At 35.5% G+C, this 22,705-nt stretch overlaps 1 protein-coding gene across 1 annotated transcript; it reads right to left on the bottom strand.

The window, feature by feature from the left end:
* Nucleotides 1-6,607: 6,607 nt before the first annotated feature.
* FGB (fibrinogen beta chain) lies at nucleotides 6,608-14,479 on the bottom strand. The gene is made up of 9 exons (XM_036086983.2): nucleotides 14,351-14,479; nucleotides 14,108-14,128; nucleotides 11,326-11,517; nucleotides 10,671-10,854; nucleotides 9,499-9,726; nucleotides 8,840-8,953; nucleotides 8,345-8,470; nucleotides 7,855-8,140; nucleotides 6,608-7,241 (listed from the first exon to the last, which is right to left on the bottom strand). Exons 1-9 carry the CDS (start codon nucleotides 14,420-14,422, stop codon nucleotides 7,010-7,012), a joined length of 1,455 nt encoding a protein of 484 aa, XP_035942876.1. The 5' UTR covers nucleotides 14,423-14,479; the 3' UTR covers nucleotides 6,608-7,009.
* Nucleotides 14,480-22,705: the final 8,226 nt, after the last annotated feature.

The raw sequence follows: 22,705 nt of genomic DNA, 5'->3' as shown, positions 1-22,705 counted from the left end.
TAGTTACTTTTTTAGAGGTTTAGAGTGAGTCATCTTTCTTTTTTCTACAACCCTGACCTCATGTGGAATGAGTGAGTCATCTTTTAACTATTAATTTCCAAGTATTTCATTAGATAATGTCTTTTTTTTTTACTTATTTCATGCTTTTGGAAGTTAATTCTACCTTGTCAAATATTAATATTGTCATCACTCCCAATTTCTTTTTCTTTGCGTTTACCTACATCTTTACATGTCACTTTGTTTAGAAGCCTTTCCTGAAATAATAGATAAATTCTGAAACACATTTTTATTTTTAATTTACTTTTTGTTTTATTGTAGTTTCTCCTTTCTTTAACTCTTTTCCTGTGGTTCTTTCACCTTTAAACTGTACTTCTTAATGTAGAAGATGTTCTTATAAATAATGAACTTTTTAAAAACCACTTTTATTTTATATTTACCTTTAAAATTTTTTTTGTTTCTTCTTTCCTTAACTGCTGCTGACTACCTCATGATGCTTTTCTCCATCTAATGCCATGCCCTCTTACTCTGCAAGCTTTATTTAGGTTAGACATTTCAACATAACCCCTCGTTGAATGAACGAATAGGTAAATGAAGGCGTAAATGGACATGAACCTGAAAGTTTTGCCATGAAAGCACATGGCTTTTAAATATTTCTGCCAGGGAGAAAAATGATGAATTGGGGATTTAGATCCTAAGTAAGGAATAGAATAAATGTCCAACTGCACTTTAATTTGACATCGAGATGGATGGGTCTTCATCATTTAGCCCATAGCTGTTGATGCTGTCCTTCAGCATGGTACTTGAAGAAAACATGAAGAAACTTAATTAACTGCTCTTTTCTTAACTGAAATTACTATATTTTATTTCTACCACTTCACACAAGGTCTGGCACAAAGTGATGACCCAATAAAATGCTTGTGAATTAAGGAATCTAAGTGTTAAGTAGAACTTTAAAGGTCATCCAGTTCAACCTCCTCCTACTAAATGCATAAATCCCTTCTATATCTGTTGATGTCATAGTCAATTTTTATTAAAAGAGATTATTCACATTTTGATTCATGTGTTCTGTTTACATATTTGCTTTCAGTTTCTGGAAACCCTTTAGAATAAAGAATTATTTCCAGGAAAAATTATTAGAATACTTTTGATCAATGATTACTAGAGTTTCTTTAATAAAGGTGAGAACATTTTATAGGTTGATCTTTCTAGTGAGAAAGTAGCAGCTTAAGAAGGTTAAATAATGTGATGATAAGGAGCACATCTGGGGATGAAGCTCACAACTTCTTATATTCTTATAGGCTCAAGCCCCGTAAGTTCCACACATCATTTATTATGAGTTCTAGGATGATGATACCATAGTTTTAGATAAATGTGAGAGTACAGTTGACCCTTGAACAACACAGGTTTGGACTGAGCAGATCCACTTATATGCAGATCTTTTACAGTACTGTAAATGTATTTTCTTTTTGTTATGATTTTCTTAGTAATATTTTCTTTAGCTTCCTTTATTATAATAATACAGCATATAACACATCTAACATACTAAATATAAGCTAATTGTTTATGTTACAGTTGGTTGGCAGTAGGCTATTAGTCATTTTTGGGGGAGTCAAAAGTTAAACTTGGATTTTCTACTGTGTGGGGGTCTGGACTCCTAACCCCTGCATTGTTCAAAGAGTCAACTGTATTACCCATACCATTTAATTTTAATTATTTCCCAGTGTTATTGTTGACCTAATTACATTCTGTCATGGGTTCTCCTTATAACCAATAAAACACACTTCCAATTTAGTTAGCAGACCTTAGGGATGTAGCTGATGAATCAGAACAAGACCCATCCAGGGAGCTTCACTAACCTCAAATCGTATCTAGAAAAGTCTGAAAGAATAAGTACATGCAGAATGCAAAAATCATAAACTAAATATTTTTTATGCCTGAGTAAAGTAGTATAACATTTACTATTTGCTGAAACAGCTTGAGAAGTAGCAACATTCAGATTTTGGTAGCTATGAGTATTATAAAACTTGCCTGTAAGTAACAAAATCTGCACAGAAACCACTTTGGGGTTATCACATTTTATCTATTCATATGGTTTTTTTATTGTTGTTCATACGTTTATTAATTCATCTATATTCTCTTTTTAACTGAATTTCAAGTACTTTGTAAATCTCATTTACGGAGAAAAGTCCTTAATTAATTGGGGGTGGGGATGGCAAGGGCCTTAAACATCATAGAAGGGAGTAGTATGGTGGGGAATTTGCACCTGGGGAGGAGAGATTCAAATTAATTCTTATACAAAAGCAGGACATTATGTCCTCCATTTCCACATAGTAAAAGCAACTCTTCAAAACCATGGAGGCAAGAAAATTTAAGATAACATTCCAGGTTTGAGCTGAGAAATAGTTACTAAACGATGGTCAGCCTATTCTTCACCTCATTGCTGAAGGTGGCTATGTGCTGGTTGCAACATAGCACTCTGAAAAATATTTGCTAAATCCACCTTTGATTCTGCCTACAATAGGTCTGTGACCTCAAGGTTAGAGGCCTACATAAGCTCTTACAACACTGCTTAAAAGTATCTCCTTTTGAGAGATAAAGCAAATGTAGCAAACAATTGGTGAATCTAGGTGAAGGACATAGAGGTATTCATTAAACTCTTCTGGCAATTTCTCTGTAAGACTGGAACTTTTCAAAATAAAAAAATTGTTGGAGAAATGAATATAATTCAGTCAAAAAAAAACAAAAAACTTATCGCCTATTGGTCACAGCTTGGCTGGGAAGAGAGACAGGGTGTAGTGGTTAGTATTGGTTCTAGTCAAGACTGTTTGTAAGCATATGACTCTTTGAGTCTAATCACTTAGGAAATAAAATATTTGAATAAATAGAGGGTAATATCATGTTCCTGATTGCTATCCTATGTACATAAAGAATGGTTAAGAATTCATATAAAAGATGATTTATGCTAATAGAAAAGTAGCACTAGCGAAAGGACATGAAAAGTAGCTCTCAAAAGAAGATAGACCAATGGTCATTAAACATTTTAAAAATCTCTTACTTGCACTAGTAATTAAGCTATGAAAATTAAAGCAGTTGTCAAAATTTTAATTACAACATTCAGCATTAGTGAGGGAGAAGAAAAATAAAAACAAACACCTGTAATTCTGTCTGCCAAAGTAAATTGATATCGTTTTTCTGGAGAGTTACTTGGCAATATATATATTTTAAAAACCTCCAGAACACCAACCCCTTTCTTTCCTCCAGATACTCGGCTTCTAAAAATTTATTGTAGAAAAAGTAGATAACACTATATATTATATATAATACAGATTATATATATATATATATATATATATATATATATATATATAAAGTTATGTAGAAGGATGCTAACTTCAGTATTATCTTTATTAGAAAAAGGTCAGAAATATCTAAATTTTAAGTGACAGGGACTTGCTAAAAATTAGAGTACATTCACGTGATGGAAAATTATATGGTCATTAAAAAGAATACTATAGAAAATAACATTAAAGAAGAATATTAAGTAACATGGAAACATTTCCATGACACAATGTGAAAAATTCAAGTGCTAACACATGTACAGAATCACAAGAAAAACATAAACGAGGATGGTAGCTGCTCTCCTGTTAAGGTTGAAATTATAAGCAGTTCTACTTTCCTATATTTCCCAAAATGTCTGCAAATAATGTGTACTAATTTAATTACTTAAAACCACAATTAATGTTGTTAAAACAAACAGAAATTATTCCATTTGCTAGTTTAGCTGTAATTATGCACCAACACATTGCGCCTTAGAGCTGAGTTGAGGAACAGTGGAAGCTCAAGGAGGGAGCATCAAGCCACGTGCCCCAGTAACGGGAGGGATGGAATTCAGAAATCAATTTCAGCTCAATGGACAAATGATAGGTAACATTTTTAAGTTGTTTTTACACTGAAAAACACTAAAAGTACAACCTTGAGAATCACATAAGGTGAGAGACAACAGAGTAGAAATAATGTTTCCAGTTTTTGAGGCCGTGTTGTTTAAACCCAAGTTAAGTGTTAAACATAGGAGGTGGTCGCCTATGAAATCACAGTCATTTCAAAGATGACAACTTGCCCTAAATGTTGCCTCATGGTCACCATTTGAGTGAAAGAAAGCCTGGATGAGAACGATGGGAGTCTCAGGCTAATGTAAATGTAGCTTGTATCAGTCATTCTAAAATCTAACCTCTAGTAGCTGGTGAATCAGAACAAGACCCATCCAGGGAACTTCACTAACCTCAGATCGGATCAGAGTCTCTTGGGGACATCTATTTATAAATGCAGATTCTGAGGCTTTTCCTATGTAGAGCCTCTGATGTAATAAATCCGGGTTGATACCGGGATATCCGTATTGTAAATAAGCTCTGCAGGTTTAGACAGTCAACATGCACGATGTCTGGTGTGCAATGGTTCAACAACAATGTCAGCTAAGCTACTGCAGTGGGCGGTACGTCACAAACCCTACATTTTTGGCCCATGTGGAAAAATCTGTGTTCAGTTTAAAAGACAATTCCTTAGTCACATTGGTTGGCTGGTTTCCTTGGTTCCTAGATGCAGAGGAACTGGAAGTTTATATCCCAAGTACATATAGCCTTTCTAGTTTTTTTTTTACATACTTTGTCTTAGTCGTATAATAAAATATGATTCTCATGCCACAGTGTGGGATTAATCGTTTCCAACTAATCTTTTTATTATCTTCATAAAAGTCATGAGTTAATCTTTTTTGAAACTGTTTTATGTATTCTAATTCGAGGACACTACCTTTATATTATATTCAAAATTGTGATGCTTGAATAGGCCAAACGAGATATGTAAGATTTCTTACCAAATGATAACTTAAGAAAACTTACTTCTTTCTAGATAAACTTAGATATTACACACCATCCAGGAATGGTCTCTGTGCTTCTGCAATTTGCACATTAACTAAGAATTGACCATCAAATTGACTACTTTAATGTTTTTTTTGTTGTTGTTATCTGTGGCTTTATTTTAAGCTCATTAGATCTTCCGTGAGTCCTTAAGGGGTTGAGCAAAGGTCTGCAGGATACTGCCCTCGGATTGGGCTCCTGCCCTTTCCCCATCCTTGATTCCATGGGCATTTGCTACTCAGTCTTTTTTTTTTTTTTTAAAGATTTTATTTTATTTTATTTTATTTTACTTTATTTTATTTGAGAGAGAGCAAAAGCAAGAGAGATCACAGAGGGAGAGGGAGAAGCAGACTCACCGCTGAGCGGAGAGCCTGATGTAGGGCTCCATCCCAGGACCCTGAGATCATGACCTGGGCCAAAGGCAGATGCTTAACCATCTGAGCCACCCAGGTGCCTCTGCTATATTCAGTCTTGCTGCAAAAGTTCTACTTTCAAGTATTTTGTGTGTTAAGTTTCTGTGTGTGACTTATTGGAAAATGGGTTCTATAAAAAAAGGGGGGGGCTATCCGAGATCTTGATAATCACTGAATTTTGTCATCCAATATTTATGAACTTATGAAAGTCACGTTTTCTGACAGGCTGATAATTCTGGAATCAAAGATGAGTAAGAGCTCGTCATTAGTAAAGGAGAAAGGGATGTAAAACAGAGAAATTGCAGTTAAACTGAGGCTTAAAAATGAACAGTAATTTGTCAGATAGTGTTGGGGGAAAGATGCTATTAACAATGGAAACATCATATAAAAGGGCCTAACCTTCTCCGAGATGGTGGAAAATTCACTCTGACAAGAATGTAGATGTGTAGTGAAGGGGGCAGGAGACGGTGCTGGGACCAAATAGCAAATCATTTTCACTCCCAGTCAAGGAAATTGGATTTTAGTATTTAGGTAACAAAAGCTGACATTAAGCAGGAAGATAACTTGGTCAGAATGTTCTATTTTTAGGACCATATATGTGATGGCAGAGTAACAGAGTATATAGGTAGGGGTGAGACAGGACTTATGGCAGGGAAACCAGGTAAAAGTTGAAGTTGGATTTGATGAGGAATTAAGAGAGTGACAGCATTTCTATGATAGAAATTAATAACCTCTGCTTAGATGCAAGGGTAAGAGGATGAGCTTCCAGACTACAAGTTTCTATAAAAATGAGTGGAAATGATGCTACATTAGGGAAGGAGAGTCTGGGGGGCATAGGGTTGCCCAGGGCAGTTGGAGTGAAATGATGGGAGAACAGAAGATAAAGGAAATATTGAGTTGATATACTCATTACTTGGGGAGAAATGGAAAGAACAGAAAACCCACTTTTACTGTAGTTCTGGTGTTATGTGAAAACCAAAGATCCAGTTGAGGTCAATAGGCCTAACTTCCCGGGAAATAGGCAACTGCTGCTTCCTACCCCACTATTCCTCCCAAAAAACAAATGATGAAGACTGAACCCTCATTGTCCTATTGAGATTTCTGATCCCAAAGTCTAGCTAAATGGCAGATTAGTGGTTTTCCCATGATGCAGAGTGAGATTTTGAATCTTCATATGTTCAGTGTTAGTTTATTAGCTACTTAAAGTTGTGATTATTCCTCTTTTCTCACAAGTTCAAAGCCTAACTCATTGGTCATGTGGATTACAAAATAAGAATACATTAATTTACTGTAACAGAGACTGGTTTAATTAATAAATCTTTTCAAAAGTTTTTTTGTGTGTGACAGATCTTACATAAATAAATAGTCTTTAAAGCGGACTTTTGAACCAGGACAGAAAATTCCTCTTCCTAATTTGAAACTTTCTACAATCAACTGAAATTGAAATTACGAACACTGTCCACAATTATTGTTTCAGTTAGTTCTCAGTGAGATAATACAAATGAAGAATATAAAAGAAACTCATGTGCCATTTTAATGTCATTTAGCCTAAATACTTTTCCCAAAAAGTCACACTCACAACCATTTGATAGCTTCAGAGGGATACAGTGTGTGAAAGAATATTCCAATGACATAATATACAAAAATGTGTTACATATAGAAGAATAAAAATTTATGTTTTGGGGGTTATTGCCGTGGGAAGAAGGGTCTGATCTTCATAGACATCTTCTTCATTGAATACCAGGACCCCTTCCAGTTCATCCATACCACTCCATCATCTGTGCCATGTTTTGCCATGTCCCAGCTGTAATGTCCGCCCCAGTAGTATCTGCCATTTGGATTGGCTGCATGGCATCTATTATACCACCATCCACCGCCATCTTCTTTAGAACACTGTTTTCTGGGATCTGCAGTTACCCTGAAAGGAAATGTTTGGGGTCATTAGAACTGCAGTGCTGTTGAGTTAATTCTTTGCAAAATACCCACAGAAGAGTGCTGTGCACAGTACTCTTTCACTCTGGTTTTATAAGTAAAATCAAACTAAAACACAAAAGACCTTCTCTGCCCTATAGCAAGAAAGAGAGAGAACTGAGCCTGGTGACAAGTTCATCTGCATTTGTTTCTTTAAACTGACAAGTCAGCTTTCAGCTCCTTTAGTATTAGAGAACCCTGGAAAACAAAATGAAGGTTCCAATGTACTATACCTTAGAATATACAGACAGAGAAACCTATCTAAATGCTCACTACACAGAAGGTAACTGTGCTCTAGTTCCAGTTCCATCTTTTATCATTGTATGACCTTGGGTAAGTTACTTTGTCTCTCTGAACTTCCTCCATCAAGTGAGGATAATAGTGACAACTTTATAGCAGAAATGGTTTAGAAAGTGACACATGAAGAGTTTAGTATGGTGGCTAGGGCCCAGGAAGCACCCAAGAAATGACAGTTATCAATAACATGAGCTGCCATTGAGGATCCCAATCACAACATTCGTAGCAGCTTTTAAAGCAGGGGTGAAAGACATCATACATACCAGCCATCGTTGTCCCTGTCGTACGTGCTGAAGTACATGCTGTTGTGAATGGTCATAGTTTGATTCTCTCCGATCAGTTGAGAAGCTCCTTCTATGAGGGCATTGCCAGCTGTTCCCTTATATTTGCTCACGGACAATTGGTATTTGTTGGCCTCATCCTGTACAGTGAATCCTCCATAGAGGGCCTTCACCTTGTCGCCTTTCCAGTCCTCCATTTCAATCAAAAGTTCCGTGGGTCCCATGTTGGTAAGCTGGCTAATTTTATCATTTCCAAGCCAATACTCACCTAAAGGAAAAATAAAATTAAGTCTCTCCAAAAACAACACCTCTGGAAATTAAAAACTGCCTTCCTTGCCTTATCTTTAGTTTTCACAATCTTTTTGTAAACTCTTCTTAACCTCCTAAAAACAGTCTCCCAGCACTATGGTTTTTAAATGGAAATAAAAAAAATTTCCAACAGGATAATTTATTTTGTACTCCCACTTTTTACCTGGTAGACCACAGTATTTTTTCCCATCGGCATTGGTTGCAATATTTCCAAATCCTTGTTTATATGGATCCCATTTCCTGCCAAAGTCAACACTCCCATCTTGACGGTTCTGAATTACTGTCCATCCTTTGGTTGAAAGAAACAAAAATGGCACATATTCACCAATAACAAATAATCTCACTTTGGGGAGAATGTCTGAATTCCTCGCCTATTTAATTTATTTTATGCCCACCTATGTTAAGTGCTTCAAAATGGATACAATAAGGAAATGAATATGAAAGGAAAACTTAAAATCTTTGGAGATCTCAAGTGCTTTATCTTACCCCCAAATTGTGAATTGTGAGTCATAGATATTTTATAACCTTTTAAATATCAGGTTAAGTTCCAAGTCAAATGGCTCATTGTTAGGTATGTTAAAGCTAGGTCTTATTTTTTAGCATTGTATGGTTTCAAAATAATTACAGCATAATAGGTGAACAACTATGGAATACTTACCTCCACTCTCTGTGGTCATATCGCAGTATACTCTGTACGGCGTGATAGAACTGTGAGGCTGAATGAGATACATTTCAGATGTTTCACCTCCGTTCCTGATAATTTCCTCACATTCTGCAAACATAAGATAACATACATTCAGGGAACCACAACATAACTCCCTGATCTTTAGTCATCAATTTTATAAGATAACTGATGACACAGATTACTGAGGAATGTTTTATTTAAGACATTTGAGAATAAATTATAGAAACTGAATCATCCTTTTACTGAAAATCAAACTCAGTTTTTGAGTTCTATTTCCCAAGGGGATGAAACAAGCCCTTCTCCACCTTTCATGTCCTAGGATACACATAACCTGCCAGAACACATGGGATGGAGAAACTCCTACGCCCACCCATGCTTCTGCCACCTACCCAAGCAAACATGCGCATTAGCCAGGTGGAGAGACCACCATCATTACACTACATCCTGTTCATCAAACACTGGCAAATACATTAGGCTAAGTCAGAACACAGCATGCTAGGGATATCTTCATGATGTGCTCTTATGTCATTAGGATTGGTTGGGGAAGAGCCACTAAGCTTTTCGAAGTTCTCTTATTTTTTAGAGAGTATTTGTTCTGGAAGCCTCTAGAAATACGTTTATTAACTAGTTACCTTTGCCAGACACCACAGGAATATTGCAACTGACTGTGCATGGAGTGCGGCAGTATTCTATCTGAGCCGAGACATCAGATTCTAATTTTTGTATTTTGCTTCTCAGGTTTTCCAGGATTGAACGGAGTACACGAAGGTTAGTTGGGACATTGTTGTCCATAGTCTCCTCTATATATAATTGGTGCTTTTCCAGCTCTGAGGAGTACTCGTTTATTGCATTTTCATTTTCTGGAAAAATGAAATTATGAAGGAATGGTAAGCACTTTCTCCCAATAAAAAAACTACAGGTATTCAACCATACAGTCGTGATTTTGATTTTCTGAGAATAAGTTAATAGACACAGAGTTACTGTCAGGCAATCATGACATGTAGTTGTACTAGAGAAAATTATTTTGCCTGTGACATATACAAATTAACATAAAGTCTAGCTACTATACTAGTAATTTACCTTAGGTGTAAGCTAAAAATTATGCCTAATAATAAATACAAAATGTTCTTTATTTCTCTGGTGAGGAAAAGAGGAGAAAGCAGTGTTTAGGCCTTCCACCTCAGAAGTTCAACATCATATGGATTGGATACACTTGATTTACTTATTTATGTCCTTATCTCACATAAGGACAGTAGAGCCTTGAAATTTATAAGAAGAATGTCATGATACCTTTGAAAAATGTCCAAATTTGGATAAGCTACTCACTGAAATGCCTATGCCAGGCTTACTCACTAGCTGATTCCTAACCACCCACCCAATAGCACTCAACATTCAGATCTCAAGATTCAAAGATTTGGTAGCGCTATCTGCAATACCATTGAGTACATCATAGATTACCCTCTTATATTCAAAACCTGAAGTATTAAACCTATAAATGCTAAATTTGACTCTGAATATTGTCTCCTGATTCACAAATTTCTTATAGAATGAAAATAAGGACTCATGGTAAATTTTTCATAGAAAATGATTCTAGCTGAGAAGAAGTGCTAAATGGTGCTTATATGGCAAGCTGCTGCTAAAGGTGGCTAAGTGAGAACCTTAGGGTAATCAGGCTCATACTGAAAGCAGTAGGATGTTATTTAGGCTAATCTAGAAATGTTGATCTCAGAATCATGCATTCCCATGGCATTTCAAGAAGTTCCAATTTTATAGCAGTATCAAACATAAAACACAGGATATCTACCTGTTATTTGTTTCTGCCTGTTTTTCCATATCTCTTTTAGCAGAGTCATATACTGAAAGGTGTTAGCAGAGGACTGGGACACGGACTCCACATCGTTACTTAACTCTTCTATACTTTTTCTGACTGGCCTTTCCTGTTTTACCAAAGTATCTTGCAACTGACATCCTGTAGGACACAACACTCCCTGCAAACAAAGAAAATAGCAGGCATTAGATAAAGGATTCAGATTATGGGTATTTGTGAAAATAGTACACGGTGAAAATTCAATGATATCATTAGCCAATATAACAACTTGTAATTTGATTTTCTGTATACAGGTCCAGAAATTCTAGAGTCCTCAACATATTCCTATGAAGATTAAAATTAGTCCTTAGCATAGAATAAATAAAACTGGACTATGAAAATTTTACCACCTGAACAAATGAGGTGGGCAAAATACAAAATTAAGAATAATTTTTACAATCTTGGGCTCAGACTAAAGAAGACTAGAAAGGAACCCTTAACCCAAGGCCTAGTAAGTTTTGTAGTTATGTACAAAATAAAGAAACAAAATAATGATGATGATGTGGGTCAAGACAACATTAGGAAGCCATGATGAAGATAAGCATTCTCTGCATGGGAGACCCATCACGACAAGAAACATCAGTGCACCCACCAGGTCTGGGTCAGCATGAAGACAGCCCCCAGCATCAGGAGCTTTTCTTTCTACTTTCTTTTGGCCAGCTGCTGTTTTGGCTGGACGAGGCCGATAGCCACCTCCACTGATGGGAGGAGGGGCAGGTCTTAGGCTGGGAGCCTCTTCCCTCTTCTTGTCAAGGGGCCGGTGACCACGGGCATTCACAGTGGCCTTCAGGGAACCAGGCAGAAATAAAATGTAAAGTGTTATCAAAGATTTGACATTTAACTATTCCAATACACTCAATTTTTTTTAAAAAAGATTTTTATTTATTTATTTGACAGAGAGAGAGACAGTAAAAGAGGGAACACAAGCAGGGGGAGTAGGAGAGGGAGAAGCAGGCTTCCCGCCAAGCAGGGAGCCCGATGTAGGGCTCGATCCCAGGACTCTGGGATCATGACCTGAGCCAAAGGCAGACACTTAACGACTGAGTCACCCAGGTGCCCCTCCAATACACTCTATTTATAATTTAGGTTATCACACGATTAATGGTTTGCTTAAGGTCCATCAACTGGCTAGTCATTGTTGGTAAATCAATAGGCTGCTTAGGTCTCCTCAGTAACCATAGAAAGAAAAACCGCATGAAAGCTATTGCCCCGGAGGGAGTTTTGTTAAAAAGAAGCCTTAAAATAAAGCTACATCAGATTGTGAATAGTAAGGACCTTAGATTCCTGATACCTATACATTGGAATACATAAAATAGTAAGGCATCTACACTGTCAGGAGGAATAAATATTCTCAAGCCATCCAGATTACTAAATGCCTGTAATCATTGTTCATTATTTTCCCACTTTCAGTTTTCATGAATTGATTAATTTGCTTACTCCTATATAACAATATTTAAGAGGCAATACAGATTTATTCAAAGTGAAATTTACTTGGGATTTATTTGTAATAAGACAATCTTTGACTCTAGCATGTTTGGAGAGGAATAAGGTACTCTGGAGCCAGACTGCTTGGGTTCAAATCTTGACCCTACCACTTACTATCTACAAAATCTTGGGCAAGTTATGGTATCTGTGCTCCAGTTTTCTTATCTGTAAAATAGGGATAATAATAGTATCTGCTGTATAAGATGATTGTAAAGATTAAACGACTTCACATGTGACACCCTCCAAAGAGCACCTGACACATAGTAAGTACTCACTATTTTATTGCAATAACACATAATAGATACTACAGTTCAAAAGGCTTCTCCACTAATTCCAATCTTATTCTTATTTTATATCCACGAAATTATTGCTTAAACCATTCTCTTGAAATTTCTTACATGATTTCTTTATCAAACACCATAATTTTCTCATATCTAAAATAATTCTCAAGGTATGCAGTTAAAATTATTTGCTAACTTAAAATATATTACATTGGAGGTAATGAAGTGGAAAATATGCAATGCAATATAAAAGTGTTGGCTGGGATTAACTATATTGTCCTTCAGTCTTTGTTAGCAATTACACTTTTTTTTTAAATTACACTAATTACAAATTAACAAATGACTAGATGTGAAGCAGAAGCTAAACTCTCCAGCTATTCTGTGAGCCTAGAAGTCATGCAATGACTCTATTTTGAATTTTACTGTCATTTATTCATTAAGTTATAATAATACTTAACATTTAGTGAGAGTGTGCAAGGCTTCCAACCCAGCCAATTTGGCTCCAGATCTCCCTGCTTAATCACTATAGTATTGGGATATGTGTAATTGTAATAAAAATAATAACGTGTTAGGAGTTGGGAAAAATATACATATTTCCTGTGGTCCTGGTCTGTTCTACCAGGAATTTTATGAAATGTGCCTCATCTTTTATGGCAAATCAAATTACAGTAGAAGAAAATATTTTCTATTTCATAGTGCCATTAGGTAGCATTGATGGTCTAGCTCTACCAGAGAAAGGGAAATTAAAAATATTTAAAGAAATTCTATGGATATTTAGTTTCATGAAGATCACTTAGTGAAATAACAAAAACTAGAAAATCCATTTGGGAGCCTAAACTAGTAAACTATCTCTGTAAGGATTAGCTGGTGAGTAGAAATGTAAAAGTGCTTAGCCAAGTATTTATAAAAGTTTACTCTTACACGTTCTTTACATTCTTCTTACCTAATGCAATTAACCAGACAACTATCTTTTTATCTGTATGGTTTGATAATTAAAACAACTTAGCTTCCCTTCAAATTCAACAAATGATGTGAACAAATCACTACCTTCAAGTATTATCGTATACTCTTTATTTCTAGTGTGACAGACTATGTTATATACAAGAAATTTGATCATGTTTCATTTGAGAATAAAATTAAAATCCTTTAAGTATTTATCTCCCTAAATACATTTCTATATTTTGTTATCTTCAAACCAAGAGAAATAAATCAGCAAAGATAGTAGTTGATGAAAAACTGTTCCACAAATGAATAAGTTATACTGAGCTATGTGTTTGATAACTATTAATAACAATAAACACTACTTATGATTTAGATTTTCTCACTTGAAAAAACCCAATTATTTCATTTTATATCACTGTATTTGGTCTATTCTGCTTTTAGATTAGTTTACAATTTTCATTCATAAGTCACCAGTAATTTCAGGAGCTATGTATTACTCTCCTTCACCAAAGAGTAATCTACCACAGCTTTTTTCTCTTAAAATACTGCTTTTTCATTATTTTATCGTCCGCAAAATCCTCAGATTTGTCCTCATAATTGTAATAACATATTGCTAGAAATGAAAATCACAGTACTCAGGATAACAAGTGAGAAAAACAATCTTACCTCAGCTCCGTCTCCTTCATCCTGGGAAAATAAAGGTAAGAAACCAGAAAACAAGAAATTATTATTTTGTTTTTATGTAAGAAATACTATGTAACATTCTTTAAATAAAATGGGTCCCTGAGATTAACAATTCAATTTCATAACTAAAATCGAGGTTAATTTCATTAAGATATTCATATGATTACATTGTTCTATTTTATATTAATAATATTAGTAATAATATAATAAGTTTAAAATAGTCACCAAATAGTCAAAATGTTGAGCTTGTGACTTAACAATAAAAACACACAATAGTAGCAATAATAGATTCTTCATGGTTTTAAATTTTCGGAAGTTCCAAGAAACCGTCCTCTGCTTGTGGACTTCACTGAGAGATCTTCAATCCTATATATAGCTGCGTCCTTTGTTACATATCACTTTAGAAATGGTTACCTTCCTTAGTTAATATTTAACGCTTTGGTTCACTTGTTGGCTGAACCATTTTATCACTTAAGCAACATCTTCCCAGCAAGACTTATTTACTTGTCATACAACTATTCTCTGTTGGCTGAATTTAGAAACACCACAGTTCTTAATTGGACAATACGAGGGAAAATTAGGACATTCCTCAAAGAAATGTGTATCACCTTTCCAGTAAATTAGTGTAGATGCTGCACATGCTCACAAAGAATGTGTGAAGAAATAAACATTTTTCATCTAAGCACGAAAATTTGGACCTACTCACAAGGAATCCACTAAAACTGTGAGTTCACAAAAAGTATAGCACAAACGTTTATGCTTTGAGGCAATCATGTAATTAAGTTTTAAGAGGCCAATACATTAAGAATAATATTATATCACCATGTGTTTAACCTTTCTTTTAGACGTTAATCAGAATAGGAAAATTAATAACTCATGCCTTATACTCTGATAGACAAACATCAAAAGGAAAATGTCAACCTCTCTTTTTGCTCTCACTTCTTTCCACAGTTTGTCCTTTAGTAATGTAAGTTAAAGTGTTCAGAAAATTCCAAACACTGTTAAAATAATTAAGAGAGCACAGATTCCTAAATCAAAATCATCATTATTGTGATTGGACACATAATTAACATTTATTTTTATATTACATTATATATATTTTACAGTATATTATATTGTTTATAAAGACAATGTTATTTTACCATTAGTGAAGGCTTCATACATCTATTTCAAATAGAGGCTCAGACACTAAATGTGGCCCATTTCCTGTCATTATTTCCTGTAAGCCACCAAATCCCTGTCTCTCATTTTTTTATTTATTTGTTGCAATCAGGATTAGCAACTCCTACAAGAATCAATGGGGAACTCAAAGTCAACAACACAAATAAATCCCAAAAACTGTGTTGCTTTATAGCATTTTTTGTGTGTACGTGTGTGTGTGTGTGTGTGTGTTGAGTACGGAAAGTAAAACATTCTCGTGACATTTAAAAAATAATTTTTTGAAAGATAGCAGGTTATCCAGGTTTAAATCAGGAGAGTATGTTTTTAATTGAAGTAGAGTTGACATACAGTATTATATTAGTTTTAGGTGTACAACATAGTGATTCTACAATTATATATATGTTAGGAAATGCTCACCGCGGTAACCACCTGTCACCATACACAGTTATTACGATATTATCGAATCTATTCCCTACACTGTACTTTTCATGCCCCGTGACTTAGTTTATAATGCAAATTTGTACCTCTTAATCCCTTCATCTATAAATCATGCTTGGAAGCAGATTCTTGATAATGGTATGAGACCCACTAAATTACTCTTCTCTGAGCAGCAGAGATTGCACCCCCAAATTCTTTTAGCTCGAATTTATAGAAGCAAAGTATTGAGTTTAAATTAAGTAAACTACCTCTCTGGATTTTTCCAAATTTGTGTCCTATTAATCAATATTGAGTTAATATTGTATTTTAAATTAGCTTAGTTTTAATTTTTCTTAGAAGAATACACATCTGACCATAAAAGCAAATACATGTGTGTATTAATTTAAAAAAGATGCAAGAACATTTCTCTTCAAAATGTAACTGAGAAAAAGCTCATTTTAATAATCTGAACAGGGTCTTATATTAATGATTTCAGATTCTTGCTGATTTGAAAAGACTATCTGATAAGAAGACTAAAACAATTTTTTTTTCTTTTAAGGTAACATTATCAGAGTAGTACTTCATTTTCAAGCACTGAAACTAGTAATAGAACCATTATCTAACTTTCAGAAGTTTATGGATTTTCAAGTTTCTTCTGGCATTTAATAGAATCTTGTACATTAAAATGAAAATTCCTTTAAATTCCCACCTTTTTCCTACTCTGACTGGCATTCTTGCCATCCTCAACAGGAAGGTAGAGGGCGGAAACTACCAGAATGTATGTTCCATAGGAGCAGAGACTTAATGTTCATTTCACAAACAGTTCTTGAAAGCCTCCTATGTGACCGGTAGTATGCTAGGGGCTGGGGACACATTTGTGCATAAGATTGACATGGCAGGCATTCAATAAAAAAATGGAGAATGAATGAGTGACTAGCTTTCCCTGAACCATGCCTCAGAAGCCAAGTCCTGATAATCATTTGTCGTACTTCATTCTTGAAACCACTAAGTTCTTTGGTGATGAAACTGATGCTCCGAGAGGTTAAGCAACTACCCAAGGCATTCAGGTAGTAAATACGGAACCAAGACTTGACCCAGGATTGTCTGAGCCTATAGTCCATGCTCTCTGCCCATTATGCCCTATTGCCCAACAAAATCTAAGCATTATAAAGAATTTACCAGGAGCTTTTTGGTTGGTTGGTTTGTTGTTGTTGTTATTTTGCCCAGCCCATGTCTTGGGGCTATCCTGTCTCAGACCAGCTCACTCGCTCTTAGCCTTTATTTGTACTCTGATCTATGGGTGTGGGTGTGGCTATTCTTGTTGGTGTCAAAGGCATGACCAATGCAGTGATAATGACTAGGAGTTTTTTAAATTCCAGTTCTTGTGAGAGATTTTTTCCTACTGAGTTATACACAGCCACACTAACACTCTAAAGTGCCTAATCTTACAAAGTAAATTACCATATTTTCAAAGAGAAAAAATATATTTGCCGATATTCTGCTTATAAAGATACTTAAATTTTTTAAAATGTTGATGCTATTGGTGGAGGAGCAAGGGAGTACTATTTGTTCAGTTATATTTCCAGGTCAATAGTGCAGTGTTCTTCGTATTAGCTGATACCGTTACATAAGTCAAGGCCAGTAAATCAGTGACAGAGATTACAAATAATCTGTCCTGCCCAGCAGCTCTCTGGCATGAGGAGCAGACTTGTGGGCACTGACTGTCAATGCACTTGTTGATACCTTTACAATTCATGTCAAGCCCAGTCTATAGAACACAAGGCAATTTGTGTTCATCAAATATTTATAGAGCACTTACTGTGTGGGAAGTAGTATGCCAAGGCTCAAGGGTATTTTGGTGAACGAGATAGACAAGTGCCCTCTAATCATGAAGCTTTATGTCTACAGTGGAAGACAGAAAATAGGAACTACTTGTAATAACATGTATTGAGCTTAAGTCAGGGAAAGATGAGGCTTTGGGAATAGTAACTAAGGGACCCAACCTCTGTCAGAGAGAAAAGGGACTTGAAAGGAAAAGGCTTTGGGGCTTGAAACTTGTTTGAATGACTGTATGGTTTATGTCAAACACTTGGCACATGGTAGGTATTTTGTAAATATCTATGGAACAAGTTTATGAATGTATGAATGAGTGAATGATTAAATGAATAAAATAGTGATTCTCTTTGTCTAAATAGCCATTTTGAGAAACTATACTAAATCATTGTTAATCTCTGTGTATTTTTCTTGTCTTATCCTGAGCTACAGTTTGAGAACCACTATCCAAGACAAAATTAATATGCAAGAGCTGGAGGCTAACTTGGACCAGAGCTTTGCTGGGCAAGCCTGAGACCAGTATTGCAGTGACAGTTGTAATTGGTTAGCCATTTGCAATGGGAAAGCATATTGCAGGGAAGAAGAGTAGGGGCTAGCACTGTCTCTTGTAGAGAGTCTCCCTCTATTGACTTGAAAGGTATCAGTTTGCTTTCCTGAAGGAAGCTGGTATAGAGCATGGCAATGGGGAAACACCAGCACATTTTCTTCACCCCATGCCAATCAGAAGAGCCAGAGAAAAGACAGAGATGCTCTTCTGCTCCTGTCACATTGATACTCAAAACCACAAGGCTATAACGGACACCTGTTAGAGTGCTGCTCCCTTCTCCTGGAATGAGCCTTGAAACACAGGGCTCCAGTGGTCCTGTTAGTAGAGTGATACCCTGACCCTCTAGCCACAGATGCTTGAGCTGGTGGTAGACTCCTTCCCTCAGGTAGCCCTATCAGCTTCTCTCCCCCAATTTAATGTTTTCAAAGGAAATAAGCAAAGAATTGCGTTGACTGACCTGATGTCACATTCATAGCAGAGAGAGAGCCTACCAACTTTGGCAGCAGAAGTAATGAAAACCTCTAAACTTGATCATTTGATTATTCTGTCAAATTTGTGAGACACCTGATATCCTTCTAATAGTACCCATTCCCCTGTTATCTTTTGGTAAGTTCAGCTGAAATGGCTTCTGGAGTTTGCTGAACTAATCCCAAGGGAAAATTAAAATCAAATTTTTAGGAATCAGACTATGTTTTAAGCATACATTTCACATTAGAAGGAAAAGCTGTGTTTTCAAACAATGCAATAAATCACTAAAGTTTTTATACTTAAAGTATATAGTACCAGCAGTAAAATCTGTAGAAAATAAAAACTTTAATTTTATTTTGGGGTATTTTAGTAACGTTCATTTAAAAAATCTTTCACTACTTAATAACTATTTCTTGAATTAAAAGTATTTTCCATAAAATGTGCTCAGGATTAGATTAATGGCATAGCAGACATTTATAATTTTAACTTTTCCAATCCAAGAATAACTGTCCATTTTCCTTGATTCAAATCTTTTTTGGGAGGTGTGTCCCACATTTTTCATTTATTGCTATTATAAATAAGATGATTTCCTCCATTATATTTTAACTGTATATATGAAAGTTATTGATTTTTTGAATATTACTTTGTACTCCGCTCTCTTAGTGAATTCTCTTGTTGTTTCCAGTAGTTTTTCCAGTTGATTTCTTGTTTGTTTGTTTGTTTGTTTAGGTATACAGTCATGTCATTTGCAAATACAGATAGCTTTACTTCATTATTCCCCATGTTACACATGTATTTCTCTTTTTGTCTAACTTCATAACTAATATTTTCAGGAAAAATATAGGTGTGGATAATAATAGTGATAGCAGGAATTCTTGGTTTGTGACTAAGAGAATGTTTTTAAAGTTTATCCACAAACATAATGCTAGTTTTTGATAGTTCATTTTTAAAAGAAAGCTTAAAAATGCCTAAATTATAGTAGGAAAATGTTCACTCAAAATGCCTAATCTTCTTATTTATTGATGTCAAGAATTTTTTCTGCCAACTAAACCCATTTTTGAAAAAGAATATATTTTTGCAAATAAATTAGTATCTTTTAGTTTAATGTCAGAACTGTATAAACTAGATAAAATGTGGCACTAACTTACCTAAATATAGTGGAGAATAATTCACTTTCACAAAATTTACAATGACCAGAAAGATAGACTGTCCTCATTCAAGCAATTCTCTGCCTTTCATACAGAAAAGGGTTAATATTAAATTAATTGTTAGTTGAAACAGTTCATCTTTCAGCACATAATATACACATACAATGACACACAGTATCTTTCATTACAGATTTCATACCTGCAACCCCACATCAAAATTAAGGTCTCAGAGCCTTCCATCCCCACATTTAAGTGTCTAAATTTTAACACCTTACTTACCCAATCATTCAACAAATATTGAAAGTCTACCAGTTGAGGGCGCCTGGGTGGCTCAGTTGGTTGAGCGACTGCCTTCGGCTCAGGTCATGATCCTGGAGTCCCGGGATCGAGTCCCGCGTCGGGCTCCCTGCTCAGCGAGGAGCCTGCTTCTCCCTCTGACCCTCCCCCCTCTCATGTGCTCTCTCTCTCTCATTCTCTCTGTCTCAAATAAATAAATAAAATCTTTAAAAAATAAAAAATAAAATAAAATAAAAAAATAAAATAAAAAAAAATAAATAAAAAAAAAAAGAAAGTCTACCAGTTGCAAGTTATCCAAATACTGGGTATGTGATAATGAATATCACACCATACTCACCCCATATGTCTATTGGGGAACAAAGATAATTAAACAAATATTACCATCAAGCATGGTAGTATATGAACTCAGCTGAGAAATCTGGAAATGTCACATTGCTATTTTTTTTCTGTGTCAGCAAAAACACTGACACATTTTTGCAAAATAGAAACATAAGAAAAGATAAAATATGAGTCATGATCATGTTCAATTTGGCACTTATTTTTATGACATGGGATGGGACTTCACAAAGTAGGAGCAAAAACTGTGATAAGCAACACTTCCCTTCTCTCTCTGTCACACATACACACCCCTCGCTTAAGATATTTATAACTGACAGTGCAGCTTTATTACGGACGAGGCCTTTCCAGGCATTATTCATAAGAATAGCTCCCTCACTGTTTCCTGTGGTTCCAGAAGCTTTCTTCTTAACTCTGTTCTAGAAACCACTTGCTAACACTACCTCAGCATTTGGGCCCATTCTTAGCATTGTAATAAACGAAGACCAAACTCCTGGAAGAAATGTCCAAGTATTCTTTTTAACTGTTTCTGACCTTAGAAATTAAAAAAGAAATGATAACGTCCACCATTCCTCCCTTTTGAATTAGTGAAGAACTAAAATCTGAAATTCATGGGGAAAAGTACATATTGAGTCAAACAAATCTAAAGAATATTGTATGTAAAGAGAGTAGTGTCTACAGAGATTATATATATTTAACCCTCTAAACTGAGAGTAACAAGAAGAAATAATATCCATCTTTTTATGAGTATAAAAAATCAGAAAACATTTTCAATGAAAAATCTGATGAAAAGATGAAAAGGACACTGAAATCTATACTCATGTGACCTCCTCCCACTTACTTAAGGGCAAACAAAGGACGCAAATATCTGATAGAGAATGAAGGTATCTCGTATACTGGTGAGTTAAAAAAACTAGATTAATAAAGAGAGGCCCTTTCTTAAAATTTGTACTATTGGTTTTACACAGACTTCATATTTACATTAATAAATTATTCACCATAATTTAGGTGGTGAACTCCTCCTATCCTTATAAAGATAAGAGAAAATCCTTCTTAGGGAAAAAATCCTCCTATCATTATTAAAGAGCAGCAGTGACCCCTACTGCTCAAATAAGGCAGCCCTGGGTGTCCTCCAGGACAGATTCTTTTTTTTTTAATTTTATTTTATTATGTTATGTTAATCATCATACATTACATCATTCGTTTTTGATGTAGTGTTCCATGACTCATTGTTTGCGTATAACACCCAGTGCTCCATGCAGTACGTGTCCTCTTTAATACCCATCACCAGGCTAACCCATCCCCCCACCCCTCTCCCCTCTAAAACCCTGTTTGTTTCTCAGAGTCCATAGTCTCTCATGGTTCATCTTCCCCTCCGATTTCCCCCACCTTCATTTTTCCCTTCCTACTATCTTCTTTTTTTTTTTTTTTTAACATATAATGTATTATTTGTTTCAGAGGTACAGGTCTGTGATTCATCAGTCTTACACAATTCACAGCGCTCATCATAGCACATACCCTCCCCAATGTCTATCACCCAGCCACCCCATCCCTCCCGCCCCCCACCACTCCAGCAACCCTCAGTTTGTTTCCTGAGATTAAGAATTCCTCATATCAGTGAGGTCATATGATACATGTCTTTCTCTGACTTATTTTGCTTAGCATCATCAAGACACTATGGTACTGGCACAAAAACAGACACATAGATCAATGGAACAGAATAGAGAGCCCAGAAATGGACCCTCAACTCTATGATCAACTAATCTTTGACAAAGCAGGAAAGAATGTCCAATGGAAAAAAGACAGTCTCTTCAACAAATGGTGTTGGGAAAATTGGACAGCCACATGCAGAAGAATGAAACTGGACCATTTCCTTACACCACACACAAAAACAGACTCAAAATGGATGAAAGACCTAAATGTGAGACAGGAGTCCATCAAAATCCTACAGGACAGAGATTCTTAACCTTTCCTGGGCCCTAGATCTTTTTTGGAATCCAAAGAAATCTATGGATTCTTTCACCAAAAAAAACAAAACAAAACAAAATCTCAGGTTCTGATATAAATATAAAATTTGCATACAAAACAGGTAATTCATAGATCCATGAGCTACATAGGTGGGTCACTGAGCTCTGTTTGTCTATCTAAAACTTTTAGGTGGATAATATAATTCTATAGATTCAACAGAGCTTTTTAAAAGAAGCATAATCAGCCATAAAAAACCCAAAATCTTGCCATTTGCAACAATGTGGCTGGAACTAGAGCGTATTATGCTGAGTGAAAGAAGTCAATCAGAGAAAGACATGTATCATATGATCTCACTGATATGAGGAATTCTTAATCTCAGGAAACAAACTGAGGGTTGCTGGAGTG

Source organism: Halichoerus grypus, chromosome 3 (assembly GCF_964656455.1).
Source record: "Halichoerus grypus chromosome 3, mHalGry1.hap1.1, whole genome shotgun sequence".
Classification (NCBI taxonomy): domain Eukaryota; kingdom Metazoa; phylum Chordata; class Mammalia; order Carnivora; family Phocidae; genus Halichoerus; species Halichoerus grypus.
Note: the sequence above shows the minus strand (reverse complement) of the source record. Positions and strands in the feature narration are given on the sequence as shown.